This window comes from Nanorana parkeri, unplaced genomic scaffold (genome assembly GCF_000935625.1).
Source record: "Nanorana parkeri isolate BGI_ZX_2015 unplaced genomic scaffold, ASM93562v1 scaffold59, whole genome shotgun sequence".
In the NCBI taxonomy this organism is placed as follows: domain Eukaryota; kingdom Metazoa; phylum Chordata; class Amphibia; order Anura; family Dicroglossidae; genus Nanorana; species Nanorana parkeri.
The window spans coordinates 1125731-1142624 of record NW_017306327.1 but is presented as its reverse complement, the minus strand read 5'-3'; the positions used below and the strand labels follow the sequence as shown (position 1 = coordinate 1142624).

The window sequence follows — 16894 nt, the reverse complement described above, 5'->3', positions numbered from 1 at the left end:
TTATCCATAATGACAAATCAAATCCCATCTGTCATTTTTACTGATACATAAGTGTAGTGTACACAGGCATTTCTCCTTACTTCTAACCTGCGTTTGTAAAGCATCGCATTTGAAACACAGTGTTTACATTTTTACACGTGTATTATGGAACATTATTCACTTGTTGATTTGCTGCAGTTACCAAAATGCAATGGAAAACAGTCATAAATGTTTTCCCCCAGCCTAGTCATCGTGAATGCATGAAAACTCAGAAGCAACTCAAAAGCAACTAAAATTGATCTTAACACTTTTTTTTCTTTTTTTTGTCTTGCAAGTTCCAGAAAACGGGCTACATTTGACTTGCTTCTAAATCTGAAGCCTGCATCCATAAACTCACTTAAAATGGAAGACGGAATACATTTTTGGGGGGCACTACCAGCCATTCCTTTCAAGGTGCTTTATTAAATGGGGTGTGTAGTGCTCTGTTGGATGTCTGTATTCATGGCAATTGATTACATTGTACATGGTAGTTGTTCAGTGACATTTTCAGAGGATGTTCCCAAGATAAACTACAAGCAAATACAGATACTTATTGTGGGCACATGCAAGCTTGGTAGAAATGGTGTTTTTGCCATTTTGTACCATGGGATTCATCAGCCACCACAGTACTAAAAGGGATCTTCATTGGCAAAGTTGATAAAGCCAAAACAAGCACTAACCCGCCTCTACCCAAAACCTAATAATTATCTTTAGTAATCTTGTACTGTATTTTCTCAGGCTGTTTGGTATTTATGAGTTTGTTTTTTTCCTCAGGTAATTATTCTTGCTGCTAGAATCAATATTTATTTAAAGTGTATTTCTAAGCAGAACCTTGTTTTTGGATAAAGAGGGAAAGGTTTAGACTATTTGTCAAAAATGTATTACTGTCAGTGTCCCATTTAGGGAGATTCACCATTTCCATTTGTATTGGTGACCATTGTCACCGATCAGGGGCCTAACTAGAAATCACAGGGCCCCATAGCAAAATTTGTGATTTCTAGTAATACCCCTTGCAGAGCCCACTTGAGATCCCACACAGCCCACCTGAGGGTGACCCTGCAGAGCCCACTTGAGATCCCACACAGCCCACCTGAGGGTGACCCTGCAGAGCCCACCATAGACTCTATGGTGGGCTCTGCAGGGTCACCTTCAGGTGGGCTGGTCGCACTCCTTACCTGTCCGACTCCTCTTCCTCCACGCTCGCTGATGGGCGCCGCCTCCTCCGTCGCCGGGCCTGCCTCCTTCTCCGTCACCGGGCCCCGCCTCCTCCCCTGCTGTCCACCACGGGCCCCACCTCCTCCCTTGCCGAGTCCGGCCTCCTCCTCCACCGCTGCTGCTGGCACTCATTGACTCAGCAGCGGCTCTGGAGACGAACGCACTGCTGCACAGATTACGGTGCCCCCCTGTGCCCCGGGCCCCATAGCGGCCGACTGGGTCGCTAGGGCGATTGTTACGCCACTGTCACCCATTTAAGAAAGTGTGGGGAATCCAAAACTTTATGGTTGTTTCCAGAGCAAGAGGTAAAGGGAAATCCTCCAACACTTGTTTTGGGGACAACTGTCTAAGAGGGAAATTCATCACACTTCTTTTAACTATCTTTACCTGTTGTATATTTGAACAGGAAGTGACACAGAAAGCAAAACAAAACCTACCAGGGGTTTTAAGAATTGCCTACTGTAGTCGAAACTAAAACCAAAAAAAGGTCATGGCTATACATCAGGTGATTTCTGCTATATGCCAATAGTCCAATATAATATCTGCACTATCATGCAGTATCTTACTGATTGTGGTATAATTGCTGTTACATTGATGAAATAATATACACTAGATTATTTCAGTGGTTTTCTGTTACCAAATAAATGTAAAATTTGATATTTATGAAAAAAAAAAGGTTGCTGCAGTTTTTGCATCAATAAAAAAAAAAAAAAAAAGAGTATAATTATTGTTGCGTTTATATAGACTGAATTCTTTTCTGTCATACTACACAAATGCAAAGAAGGGAATTTATTAAAACTGGAGCAGACAAAATGTGAAGCAGCTGTGCATGGCAACCAATCAGCTTCTTTCTTTCATTTTCAAATCCTAACAAACTGAAGAGAGAAGCCGATTGGTTGCCATGGACAGCTGCTCCAGATTTTGTCTGTTCCAGTTTTGATAAATTCCCCCCCAAAGTGTATAAAATGTAAAAAGAACTCGGGGCTAAAAATGTTTTTAACTCTTGCGGAGCCTTAAATGCTTGTTTTGTGCTAGGTGCAAAAATAACAGTTATACTCTAACAACCGTTAGAATTTGTAGCAAATTCTGTGATGTGCATTCCAATTATGTCTGGATCCGCCCAGCTGCGTGAGTGACAGCTGGCTCTGCCTATCTAGAGGCAGAGCCAGCTGTACCCGCCCCCTCCCCCATCCGTTCCACCAGTCAGCGCTGGCGGAGCGGAGGGGGAATCCAGTCCCATCCCTGTCACGGCTCTCTGCCGTGACGGGATCGAAAAGTGAGTGAGCGCCGGTATGTGTTCTCTCACTTCCCAATCTACTGAGCCGACCTGTGACTGTCTCATTGTCACAGGTCGGCTAGAACTATGAGGTGAGTGAAAAGCACTCGCCTCATAGTTCTTTAAGGCTGCATTCACACTATTGTGTTGTGGTAACACACATGTGTTGGTGCATTCTAGTGCCAATAATTTTGAATGGCACCCCAACACACCTGCGTCGCACTGCACTGGTGTGCTGTGTTGCTATAGATGGTACATGCAGTGGTGGAAGTACCGCCATAGCGACCCATGTGAGCGCTATGGGGCCCAAGACAGAGGGGGGCCTACTCAGGAGCAGGGCTTATAGTCCTCCCGGCATAGGTGGGAGGACTATACAGGGAACTGAATTGGATGGAGAGGATCAGTCTCCGGACCTTTAGGCAAGACAGTGAATGGGCTCAAGTACACAGCTTAAAGGGTGGTTTCAGAATCCCGTTGCCTTGTCTGGATTGGTCAGTGACAGCAGTCCCTGTTCTCGGTCCCTTAGGGCTTGTTCACACCACTTACAGTGCGTTTCAGTGCGGTTAGCTGCTGGAACGCACTGTATCACATACTAAACTTCCCCTTGCGTTCTGGAGTGGGAGGGGGCATGGTGGTGCATTGAAGTCAAAGACACTGCAGCTGCATCCCCCCATCCCTCGCCGGCAGTGGAATCACCAGAACGTGTGGCACATCACTGACTGCGTTCCGGTCCAGTACGATTGGAGAAAATAGTGCACGCAGCATTTTTCCAAATGCACTGGACTGGAACGCAGGCATTGATGTGCCCCACTGCAGGGGCAATTACTTTTTTTTCCTGGAGATGGGCTTTAAGATCTTAATGTTGCAAGGCAACAATACTAACAAGCCAGCTACAAGGCCCTTTGGTGTTTGCAGGAGCTGAAACCAGAGCTGTCCCTACGCTATTCGCCAACTGAGGTAGGCGAGAGGGATGGTGCTGGTGTATACTTGTTAACTTGGGGGGTGCTGGCGGTCCATACTCCATGGGGGGGGGTTCTGTTGGGTGCTGGCAGTGAGCGGATGCTCGTTACCAAGTAGGGGTGTGCTGGTCCTACTTCTGGGTCTGGTGCCTCTGTCAAGCTCACTGATGTCACTGAATGCCAGGAGCTGGGCAGAACGCCAGCCAGAGCATCACAGGTTGCTAAAAGCTCTTAGCGACCTGGGAGGCTCTGACGCTACCCCTTCCACCCCACCTGCCGCCCCCTCCCACGTGACCCAATGAGATGCCACCTGAGGCAACTGACTCAGGCTGCCTCATTAAAGGGACGGTCCTGACTGAAACAGCAGTGATCTCCAGCAACATATTTCCCCAGTCTCTCTTACAGCATGACTTCAGTCTCTGACCATTTCAGTCTACGGTAATCTTCTGTAGCATTACATATAAAGAACATGCGGCCCCTGGTGACATGAGGGGGTCACATTTAAGGCCCCCCCTATACTCTTGCAAGTTGACCACCACTACCCCAGCAGCATCCTCCTACGATCTATCTTGGTCCATGCTCCATGCCACGCTGATGTTACTCCGTCAGTAGGCAGGCTGCCAGAGATTTGAGCCGGAATATCCAGCAACTGCGTCCAAAAGCCAGCATGTTCCCAGCACTTGCTCTAAGACGGGGGTGGGCTCCGGCCCTCCAGCTGCGATTGAACTACAAATCCCATGAGGCATTGCAAGATTCTCACAGCCACAAGCATGACTCCCAGGGACAGATGCATGGTGGGATTTGTAGTTGTTTGCCCACCCTTGTTCTAACAAGGCATAAAAAAACCACACACACACCTTTCATGTGAATCAGCAGGACACGCTTTTTTAGCCAAGAATAAAACAACTGCTAGAGCTCCCTTGTGTGATCTACAATCTAGGCAATGGTCACGCAGTTTCTGGCTACCAGGAGCACTGTCGCTGTTTCACATCAAAGTAGATTGCAGACAGTCTGTCACGTTCAGTCACACAGACCCTGCATGGTAGAGATAAGAGGTAGAGCAGGGCATGACCAGTGTGACACTACAAAGGTGAATGTTTATTAAACCGAGATAAGCGGCGATAATGATTAATCACAGCTTATCTCCTCTGTGGAGCAGATTATATACTGGAGATGAGGAGCGGAGATGACATTCTCTGATTCTCAGCGAGGCACAGTGACAAGTGGCTACTGAAGTGAATATCAACAGCCAGCTTCAAAACATGTGATAAAAGCACCAAACTGGCTGTTGGTGTAAATCAGGGGTGGGCAACTCCGGCCCTCCAGCTGTTGTGGAACTACAAGTCCCATGAGGCATTGCAAGACTGACCGTTAAAGGAATGACTCCCAGAGTCATGTTGGGATTTGTAGTTCAAGCACAGCTGGATGGCTGGAGTTGCCAACCCCTGGTGTAAATGATCTCCTCTCCTGCTTCATTAGCCCAGAGGTGACGGGGATGGAGGACAAAAACAGGTGCGGTGTTAAGGGGAAGTAGAAGAATTACTCTCTACTTCCTTTGTTACTGCGTGCCAGACCCAGTAAAATACATCAATTGCATACTGTATATTTATAAATATATGTATATATACACACGCTCATATACTGTATACATGTTACAAGGCACTCAAAGACCATGTTTATTACATGTTTTGATTTTTCCTGCTGCCTTTTATTACTAAACAGTAAGGGGCCCTTGCCTTCCGTCTCCTCACTTCTCTGCACATAGCGGCTGTTTACCGTGCATAATAGGGTTAGGCAAACTCTGGGCCTTCTAGCTGTGGTGAAACTACAACTGCCATCACTCTGGGAATCATGCCTGTGGCTGTCACAGTCTTGCAATACCTTATGGCACTTGTAGTTCCACAACAGCAGGTGTGCAGAGGTTGCCGACCTCCTGGTTAAGGTAAACTGTCTTGTAATGCCTCATTAGACTTGTAGTTTTACCTCAGCTGGAGTTTTCAGAGATTGTCTTTCCCTGATAGATAACATCCTACCTCCCAACTGTCCCTCATTTGGAACCAAATCCCTCCTGTCCCTCTTTCCTCCTCAGTTGTCCCTCTTTTAGGTCTGATGTACAGATATCTATGAAAAATGTTCTATTTAACTACTAAAAAAGTTATTTTGCATTAAACCCTTCATCTTGGCTCTTAATCGTCTTGTTTGCTATTTTGAAAAGTCAGGATAAAACAAAAGTGATGTTGGGTTTAACCAATCGTTTTTTGGCATATGAATTCTAAATGGTCCACATAACTGGGGGTGTGTCCATTGCCTAAATACATTGAGGGGAATGTATCAAAAGTGGCAGCCAATCAGCTTCTCTCTTTAATGTGTTCAGTTAAAGGAGAACTATGGGGTTAAGGCTTTTCCCCATAGGTCTCCATAGGGTAACGGGAGGACATAAACTAGCGTCCTCCCGTCACCTCGGGCTCAGTATACCGCGAGCAGTAGCTCGCGGTATACTGAGACACCGCAGTCTACCGCGAGCTGCTGCTCGCGGTATACTGAGACGCCGCAGTTGAAGCGGATCCCGACAATTATGTCTGGATCCGCCCAGCTGCCTGACTGACAGCTGGCTCTGCCTATCTAGAGAGCCGTGACAGGATCGAGAGGCGAGCGAACGCCGGTATGTGTTCGCTCACCTCCCGATCTCCTGAGCCGACCTGTGACAGTCTCATTGTCACAGGTCGGCTAGAACTATGAGGTGAGTGAAAAGCACTCACCTCATAGTTCTCCTTTTAAAAGGAGAACTATGAAGTAAGTGAAAATCACTCAGCCTCATAGTTCGAGCCGACGTGTGACAATGAAACTGTCACAGGTCGGCTCAATAGATTGGGAAGTGATTGAACACATACTGTCGCTCGCTTACTTCTCAATCATCTCCCTGCAGAGAGTGGTGACTGTCACTCATGGCTCCCTGCAGGGATTCCGCTCTCCCCTGTCCGATCCTCCAGCGCTGACTGGTGGAACGGATGGGGGAGGGGGCGGGTACAGCTGGCTCTGCCTCTAGATAGGCAGAGCCAGCTGTCTGTCACGCAGCTGGGTGGATTTTGACAGTAATTTTTGGGATCCGTCCCGGCTGCGGCGATCTCAGTATACCGCGAGCTGTATACTGAGATCACATACCGTCGTTCGCTCACCTCTCGATCCTGTCACAGCTTTCTGCCGTAACAGGGGAGGGGCTGGATTCCCCCCTCCACCAGCGCTGACTGGCGGAACGGACGGGGGAGGGGGTGGGTACAGCTGGATCTGCCTCTAGATAGGCAGAGCCAGCTGTCTGTCACGCAGCTGGGTGGATTTTGACAGTAATTTTTGGGATCCGTCCCGGCTGCGGCGATCTCAGTATACCGCGAGCTACAGCTCGCGGTATGCTGAGCTTTGGAAGCTAGTTTGTGTCCTCCTGTGACCCTGGGGAGCCCTGACCCCATAGTTCTCCTTTAAGCTTTGAAAATGAAAGAGAGAAGCTAATTTGGTCACCATGGTGAACTGCTCCGGGATTCTGTCTGCTCCACTTTTCATAAATTTCCCTCAATGTGTTTAGGTAATGGACACCCCCCCCCCAGTTATGTGGACATTAAGAAATATTCGAAGAGAAGTGACATTCCTTCATAAACATGACCTCCTTAGAGATGTTTATAAGCAGTGAATAGCAGCCATGATGCGTTAAAGAAGAACTCTGGGAGAAATGATCTTAACCCCTGCAGTGGGGCTACCCTGCATTGCATAGGTTTAAATGCTGGTTTTTGTTTAAGAGCTAAAATAACAGGTATAATCACCTGAACTTTGAAGCTATTCTCCCCCTCTGCTGCAGCAGTCTGCAGTAGGGTTGCCACCTTTTCTTCAAGCGAAACCCAAACACTCTAGCGACACGTGGACATTTTTTGGGGAGAATGAGTCGCAGCTTATTCATATGTAAATAGTGCCATCCATTCATATGTAAATACCGCAATTGAGACTATTTTCACTGGGGGGGCCAGTAGCCCTTATCTTAATTTTGGTTGCCCCTGTCTGCCTGACATCTTGACTTCGGGTTTCTGCTGCCATGAAACCCGGACACTGCATTCAAAACCCGAACTGTCCGGGTCAATCCTGGACAGGTGGCAACCCTAGTCTGCAGTGTATAGGATGTGAGGATGCTGAGGGACAGTCCATTGCTGCAGCGGAGGAGACAGGCTGTAGGGACCGGTCTAGAATTCAGCTGGCTGCAAAGCTCAGGTGAGTAACTTTGTTAAAAATGAGCACGTAACCCTTGCAATGCGGGGGTAGCCTCACTGCAGGGGTTAAGATCATGTTCCCCCGGAGTTCTTATTTAAGATCAGGCAGATCGTGCCTTAATAAACGCACCGTAGTAGGAGCTGCATATCCAATATGGATATCCCAGTGTACATATAGAGCTACTTTGAAATATATTTTTTGCCTGGTTGTTATTCTGCTTTCATGGCTACAGATTAGATGCTTTCACTTCAGTATGTTTGTTCCAGATCATTGCCCCAGAAACGATTGAAGCAATTGGATCCCATGTAAGAAGACGCGGGTTCACAAGCCGGATAGAAATGAGAGTTTATATTGCATTTCTCAGCACTGGTTCTCTCTTGGATCTTTCCTGCTGTTCTCACTATCGACCACTAGATGAAGCCCATGGCGCGCCGCTATGTCATTTCATTTACACTACAGAAATAAGCCGTCTTCTTACTTTACCCAGACAAAAGTCTGATATGATCATAATACAATATACATCTGGCCCACTAGAATGCCCCGAACAGCAGCTAAACTCACTACCTCTGAAAATCAGAAGCCAGGCAATTCACACGAAAGGCGGCCAGCTTTAGTGACATCATCAAAACGTGCCACTGTTTACAGTTCCTAAGGATGATATGGTCGCTATGGGAACCATCATGGAAGGCAATACAAGAGCTGGCTGCTGCCGTGTGTGGAAGCACTAGGTACACTTTAAACACTCCCTACTACAACTTATGTATTGAAGTGTTTTTATAGGAATCATGTAACAGTGCAGTGTATTTTCAGTCAAGGCTAGATTTGTTAACCTGTGACTTTTTAGGCTGGAATACATAATTACATCCAAGTAAGAATTCTGCTTTGAATTTAGTTCTGATGAGCGATGTCCACCTTGGCTGAAGGGAAATATAATTTGCAGCCTCGCCACCCTTGGTAAGTACACCTACCATTTCGTATATACTCCATAAAAATGGATGATGCATAACATTGGTTATATAAACTGGCTTTACTAATAAGGTCAAAGTAGATATAAAGCCTAATTGGATGATATTTAATTTGATTTGTGCCCCATGTAGGATAAACAATTTCCTTTTTTGTTAAAGCGCATCCCCAGGGGGGAAAAAAACTCCCATTGCAGTGGCGCAGCCACACACTGCAAGGGTTAACTGTTCATTTTTGTCTACAGTACCTGCGTTTTACTTTCCTGATCCCCACTCCCCTGACAGTCGGCTCTCACCTCCCTCCTGTACGCTCCGGCAGGGCCCTGTCCCTCGGCATCCTCACGTATAATGCTATGGGCCCTACATTGTTCTTGATGACACCAGCGGGACTCTGAGCAGAGGGTTGGAAAAGGCTGCAGGTGCTGGGAGGAGTTAAAGTGACATTAAAGTCAAATTCTTTTTCTCCTCCCCCCCATGTTAATGTTAGCACTTACCTTAAATGATGTCTCTTATTCTGATCTTCCTCTTCTTTCCCCATGTTTTCATGTGTCCCTCCAGCAGTGAGGCGGCTCTCCGATCCAGCGCTGACTGCTCTGTCCCTCCGATCCAGCGGTGTCTGCATGCGGGTAGACTTACCTTGCGTCTCTGCTCGTCTCCCGGCCAAGAATCGGAACTGCGCATGCGCCCGCCCCAAGATCATTTGCGGCCGTACGATCACTTCCTAATTCTCGGCAGGGGAGCGAGCAGCGATAACGAGGTAAGTTTAAAACTAGTTAAAGCGGGGTTTTTAAAAAAAACTTCTTGCCTATATCTACTGAGCAGTAGATATAGGCAAAAAAAATGGAGGGTTTAGAACCACTTTAAGTGAAATTCTTTTACCCAGATACCCTGCACTGGGTTTGTCATGTTGCCCTGCATGGACAGGGACAGGGATACAGCGTCTCTTTAGGATTCATTGAGTGTAGTCAAATAATTAGTTAACAATAAAATCTAACTCTTCATTGCACAATTCTTATTTTCGTATTTCACTTCACTGTAATAAATAGGCCAGTTTTAGTGTTATAAAATAAGGATCACTTATGAGTCCAAGGACCCTAGGTCCCCAATCTGCAATGGCTAGGGGACAGGTGAGGCCTCCATAAAAAAAAAGTATCCATAAGGAGTACCTGTCACTGTCTCTGCACTATCACTCAGCCTTTGATCCTCAAATATTTCTGCATTTCCTTCTGGAGGGGGGCTACTTTTGTTCCCCATGGTCCCTGTGTGTGTTGTAAAGTAACCTCCGCACCTAGCTTGCTCCCGTGATGCACCACAGTCTCGCGTTTAATGTACTATTGTGTATTGAAGTTATAGTCTATCAAAGGATGAGCTTGGAGCGGTGGCTACTTTACAACATACGCAGGACCATGGGGAACAAAAGTAGCCACCCTCCAGAAGGAAGGACAGTGTCAGCATGAATTCAGAGATGATTTGAAGAACTACAGCCGAGTGCTACTCAAATAAGACACATTTTGTTAACAGTTAGGGTACTTGAATGTATTTTTAAGGTTTAACTCCTGAGTTTAGTGTCACTTTAAATGCTTCTCAGTTAACACATACTCGGTATCCCCTGACAAAGATATTATGGACACTCGGAGCACTCAGAGCACCACTTTAATTTATATCAACCTTTAGCACACTTCAGTTTAACTTGTGTATTTTCTCCTTTCGTATCCTTGGTTTGGAAACTTGTGGTTTTGTTTTGTCTACATCCTGCCGATAATTATTTTGTGCTAAGGACACATAACTTAAATGTAAATTTTTTTTCACATGATGTTATTTCAGAGTATATCTAATATACGTATTTAATGAGTAGTTAACACCTAGAAACGCCCAAAATACATTATTAATGACTATGGAAATAAATATTGGTTGTTTATCCTAATAAAGTAAAAACTGCTATACAGACGCTCTTGTGTCTACTTCAGTTTCTCTAGCATTATGCTATATGGGTGCACCTTAACCTTTTTCTTCTAGGATAAGTGTGGTATCAAATTTAATTCTGTCTACAACACCCCCACACACAGTAGAGGTAGAAGAATGGTCTTAGGCATCAGGACTTTAAAGGAGAACTATGGGGTTGAGGCTTTTCCCCATAGTTCTCCTCAGGGTAGCGGGAGGACACAAACAGGCGTCCTCCCGTCACCCTAAGCTCAGTATACCGCGAGCTACAGCTTGCAGTATACTGAAACGCCGCAGTATACAGCGAGCTACTGCTCGCGGTATACTGAGATGCCGCTGCTGGAGATGATCCCGACAATTATGTCTGGATCCGCTGCGTGAGTGACAGCTGTCCGATCCGCCAGTCAGCGCTGGCGGATCGGAGCGGGGAGGGGGGAATCCAGCCCCTCCCCTGTCACGGCAGAGAGCTGTGACAGGATCGAGAGGTGAGCAAACCCCGGTATGTGTTCGCTCACTTCTCGATCTACTAAGCCGACCTGTGACAGTCTCATTGTCACAGGTCGGCTAGAACTATGAGGTGAGTGAAAAGCACTCACCTCATAGTTCTCCTTTAACTCGAACGTGATTTTGTAATGCACTTGAATATTGTAGTTATTCTCCTGTTTCACAAGGACATTTGGTTTTAATGGTATATATATGTGGTACTTATTATCTTGAGGCAGTCTCATCTTTTATATGTAATGTAAAAATGAGAGATTATGTGATTTAGGGCTCGCTCACACCATCTGCTTTCGGGCTTTGCTGGCCATTTGTTCCAGTGCAGCCCAAATTGAAGACCACGCAATTTGTCTTCTCACGGATGGTGACAGTTCACAACACTGTGTTCCGGTGTATGGCATGCTGTACCTTGTTTTAAAGCACATTGCAGTGAGAAGCGGTAAACCTACATCGCGCTGTGGTGAGTACCTAGAACTTATTGAAATGTCGCTTGTGACTTTCATTAAAGTTCTTAAAAGAAAAAGAAACCATGCGATCAAATGCATTTCCACTGTCCAGGCACACACCCCGTGTGGTTGAGCGCAGCTGCTGGTGTGAACAAGACCTAAGGTCTCGTTCACACCTAGGCGTATTGCATATGCGCGTCTGTCGCGCGTTTTTTTTTCCGCGAATCGTGGTAAAAAAGTCGCGCGACCGGCGCGCGTTTCCGAAGGCTACTTGGCTGTAGCCCAATGGAAACGCACAACAAAACGGCCCAAAGTAGTACCTGTACCTTTTCAGGCGTGAGCCGTTTTGTAGCGTGTTTCAAAAGAAACCAACCATAAACTGAACTTATCTGGTGCCCTCAACTGCCACCAATGGAAATTCTTGCCAAAAGGAGTTGATGATTTTCGAGATGGCTTTCCTGCTTCCTCTGACACTTCAAATGTTCTATCCTCTGGTGCACATCATCCCATCCTGCGGAATGCAGTACACGACTCAAAGCCTTTTAAGAAGCCACAAAAGTTCACCATAGAGCAGTCGTGTTACTCGAAACTCCTCCCACTGCAGCAGACACGCCGAGAATACATTGCTGAGATAGAATATGGCCTTACACAACATCCACTGGCACTTTACCCTCACTTAGAAGAAAGCATATCACCTGACGTAAGAGCCACGTGTAACTTAAAAGCAGTTTTAACAAATAATTCTAAACTTTAAATTACAACTAGTGCAAGGACCTGAAATTGCCTTGATATCTGCTTTCTGTCAACTATTGTACAATGGGCAGCACCAAGAGTCAGCCATGCTCTGTTGCATGCATCAGGGACGTGCAGTGAGGTCAGTGGCCTGGTCACCGAGCTATGTGTGGAGGGAGTGAGAAGACAGGGAGGAGCCTTCCTTTTATTCATTTGCTCATCACTGATCAAGCATCTAGATGGATGCTGTCAGTGTTTTTTCTTTCTTTTTTTTGATTGGACGACTTGGACCAATGGTGCTTTGCCATTGGTCCAAACCATACACAGAGCTCAAGCCTCTGACTCCATGTCAGAGGCTGCTGTAGCTCTGACCTCACTGTATTGTCAAAAGCCGGATGAAGCGCCGCCTGTAATTAACTGTAATTGCGTTTTCTTCCACAATGGCAGGTCAGGCTCTGCCTCCCCTGACGGCATGTCCCTGGTCAGGAAATATGCTGACCAAAAGAGCAGATGAGTATAGGGAGAACATGAGTGATGTGCTGATCCTTCATTGTAGGCTACCGGGGTATTTTACCCGTGTTCTTGAACAAGCTGTGTAGTTGCTGTAGTGGAGGTCAGGGATATGTGTATGTTGCCAAAATCTCCAAACTGGCTGCACAGAAATACAATCCCTTGGCAGTTAAATCATTTTCTATTGATGTCATTTATTGATATTATTATTATACAACATTTAGATAGAGCCAACAGTTTGAGCAGCGCTTTACAAAATAAAAATGTAACTCTGCATTGAGCTGCTTGCCTGCAGCATTAAATATAAACCTTAATAAATATATCATAACATATTATACATGAATTTAAAAAAGAGGGAAAACATTTTTTTTTCTATGCTTATGAAAAGTCTAGCGAAGTTTGGTTACAAATTCTGTATTTCGTTTTGTGAAGCTGTTTGAAGACGTTGTGGAGATTCTTGACCCTGATATGAGATTAAAGAGTTCTGCAGGTTCTTATGAAGTTATCCCTGAGGATCAGGAGGAAGACATCATCATTCCAGCAAGAGAAGAGCAGGAAACACACAATGTAAAATCACGTGAAACCAGCACAAGGCTGTCAACTATGTAAGCATTGTCTAGCCATGTTATTAGTTTATCATTTATTTCTTTTTTTGCAGTTTTATATTGCAAAGAAACATAAAACCAACAACTGCAACGCGCAGGTTGCGAACAATGAAATGGACAAACACTTATACACACCACATACCTGCATCCAACCCTTCTCCCCTTGAGACATTGCAAAACTCTGCATGATTCCCAGAGGCAGAATGGGACATGTAGTTTCACAACACCTGGAGTGCCAAGGTTGGTTACCCCTGTGTTAGAACATGACTAAAGAGTATACATAATTATATCCTGTAGGCATGATAGACACAATAAAGCTGGCCATACACCTGCAGATTTTCTATGGTCAGATGGAAAACGTGCAACAGATTCCTCCATCTACTCTACTGGGCCAAGCTTCAGTATCTTGCTAGTTGGCCCCACTCACTGTCAAAATACCTAAACAATCTGATTGAAGTCAGGCATTGTTCAGGTATTTTGAAAACCGGCGGGCCGACTAGCAAGTTACTAAGGCTTAGTCCAGGTGGAGATTCCTCCATCCACACAGTTTAGCGTAGATGGAGGAATCTGTTGCACTTTTTCCATCTGACCATAGAAAATCTGCAGGAAATCTATAGGTGTATGACCAGCTTTAAACAGCAGGGCCACTCCAACACCTAGCCAGGGTACCCAAATCTTACTGAATTTAGTCGAGCAAGCCCTGTCCTTGTAGATTACCTTATACTTAGGTTACACCCCAGTCACCAATGCCAAAAACATCCTAACAGTGGGAGGCCAAGGGTTTTTCCATTGAAGCAAGGTAGCTTTGTGAACATAAAAGCAGAGCAGTCTGAGCAAAGTTCTCACAGCAGATCGAGAGGTGAATGGTTCAACAGTACCAGGCAACAGTTTCAGATTTATATTTTTAAAAAACCCGTATGCCACCAGTACATCAAGCTAAATATCTGTTACTCAATCTATTTTTGTTCCAACGTGCTGGGAATTATTGTTGTCTGAATCTCATTGTTCCAGGAGTGACCAGTCCAGGCTCAAAAATCCATATACTTGGATAGTCAAGCAAGAGGAGACTGTAAAGGAGGAGAAAAGATCTAAGATTCCAAGGCCATTGACACCAGTACCGGATGAGAGTGTCAAGCATGTGACTAAGGACTTCTGTGACTGGGTGACATCTTTGGCAAGTCTGCAGTACTTGAAACTTGTGCTTGAGAGCATCTCTCACATGTTAATTAGTTTTACTGAGGGCCCTTTGCTTTAACTCTAGTAACACTGTATTATGGCCAGAGGCCCAGATCCCAATATAATATTTGCTAGGTGACGCAGTTCAGGACCTCTATAACTTATATGCACTTGTACTAAGAGATGAGAGTTCTCAAAACCAGGCCGAGATAAGATGCTTTTTTTTTATTTTATTCCAGTCTGCTGCCAAGAAATATCAAATATTCAAGCGGCTCGTGGCATATTTAGCTGGGTTCTATAAACGTTTTAGGATTATTAAGTAGTTTTGCTTTCAGTATAATAGACAATGCTTAAGGAAAATTTCCGCTTTCAGCCAGCTTATGGAAAACGTTTCGGTGTGGCTGATCCAGTCCTGATTTTGGGCTCTGCTCTGCTTATACCCCTGCCAATCAGCTGTTTGGTATAAGCCAGTATGCAGCTCTATAAACACGCGTCGGGTGTTATAAATTATTTTTAGATTTTTAAGCAGTGTAGCACAGCTCTGGGTTGGAAACCTAAAAAAAGAGTATCTAAGACCAGACTGTTTGATATCATGCCTACTATCTACTGTATCTGTTACATTATATAGCTGAGAATCACTGTCCTCCTCAAACAGATTGCTTAAATACCAGACTTGCTGTAATACTTGGCTGGCAATGCCAGTATCCCATGCATGGTGTTTGATCCTTTCCTTTTTTGCATAGAAGAAAGGCAGATGATGCCTGCTCTCTAAAGGTGCCCATACACTGCACGATTCTCATACGAGAATCGCAGGAAATCCCGCGATCGTACGAGAATTGTGCAGTTTATGGAAGGCGTGCGACCGTTTCTAATGTACGGTCGCACAACTTTTCTATATCGAGCATGTTGGAAAACCAGCCGAGAATCGTATGATTTTCGGCTGGTTTTTAACACGATCGAGAGATCACTGCCGAACAGCCGGTGTGCGCACGCGCACACTGCCCGTTCAGCATTGCAGTCATCGGAAGCACTCAATTAGCCACTATTTTCAGCATGTTCAGTTAAGCTTTAGGCCTCATTCACATAGGGCGTGTTGCTGCGTACAGCGTGAAGGGCTGGTAGTTGATGAATGCAGAGCTGTGGGAGGAAGCATGCAGACAGCTCATGTAAGTCTATGGAGAGAGCTGTGTATTCTCACATGCTGTTTCCTACAGCTCCAAATTTTGATACATCATGTCTGCTTCCAAGGCTGTACACCTCCTGTGTGCGGCAGTCAAAACTCAGAGCTGTGTGAAGCAGAATGTGGGGGCGCACAGCTCCTGCATCTTCATAGAGTTACATGAGTTTCCCGCATGCTTTTTCCCGTAGCTCCGGGCACATCAAAAGTCTGTACTTAATGATGTATGGGGCAACATGCCCTGTGTGAATGAGACCTTAAAAATAAAAGCTAGAAGCGAATTGGTTGCCATGCACAACTGCTCCAGATTCTGTCTGCTCAAGTCTTAGTAAATTCCTCTTAATGTTTTTTAGAGTTATTATTATTATAGAGGGGACCTCATTAGTAAAATATATATCTGTGTTTTCTGGATGTGTATAGTGGGCATTACAGAATACCCTGAGGTGCTGTATTTAAATGATGGGGTTACAGTGGTAAGTATAATTTATAAACCACTTGCCCACATCATATTAGCATGTTTCATTTAATGCAGTGTTAATGACGTAAAATAGCATATATAGAGAAGGAGAGAGAACTAAAACAGACCTCTACTGCTCTTTTATCTGCTAGTAATAAACTTACATTTGTATTCCTGTTAGGGTGGAGAAAGCTGCAGTGTCAATGAAACCACCATCTTCAGCCTGTTTGCCAGTGGATATGATACTAAGCCTACCCTAAGCGTCCCGATCCATGTGGTAGAGTTGAACAACGTACCTGCAGAGTTGAGAATGTCTGTCGGTGTCTCACCTCAACAAGATATTACAAAGACTTCAACCACAAGAATAAGATCAGTATGTCAAATGTGTGTCACTACTAAGAATAAGCACTGAGCAGAAACATGGCATTTGAAAATGGCTGCGGCTCATAAACCCAGTTTTGCCCTTTATGTATAGGCATACAGTGCTTTCCACTCATCCTCATAGTTAGAGCCGACCTGTGAGAATGAGACTGTCACAGGTCGGCTTTATTGATCGGGAAGTGAGCGAACACATACCGTCGCTTGCTCACTTTCCGATTAGTCTCCCTGCAGAGAGCGGTGACTATCAGTCACCACTCCCCGCTGGCATTCCCCCCCCCCCCCCCCCCCTC

The 16894-nt window shown here is 45.3% G+C and overlaps 1 protein-coding gene across 1 annotated transcript in view; it reads left to right on the top strand.

The window, feature by feature from the left end:
* Positions 1-9793: 9793 nt before the first annotated feature.
* The window catches only part of LOC108804441 (protein FAM47E-like), a 17839-nt gene continuing 10738 nt past the window's right edge, over positions 9794-16894 (top strand). Inside the window, exons 1-5 of the mRNA XM_018576177.1 lie at positions 9794-9808; positions 11919-12266; positions 13241-13413; positions 14425-14587; positions 16405-16611. Of these exons, the coding sequence (XP_018431679.1) occupies positions 9794-9808; positions 11919-12266; positions 13241-13413; positions 14425-14587; positions 16405-16611 (906 nt within the window). The remainder of the gene's footprint in view (positions 9809-11918; positions 12267-13240; positions 13414-14424; positions 14588-16404; positions 16612-16894) is intronic.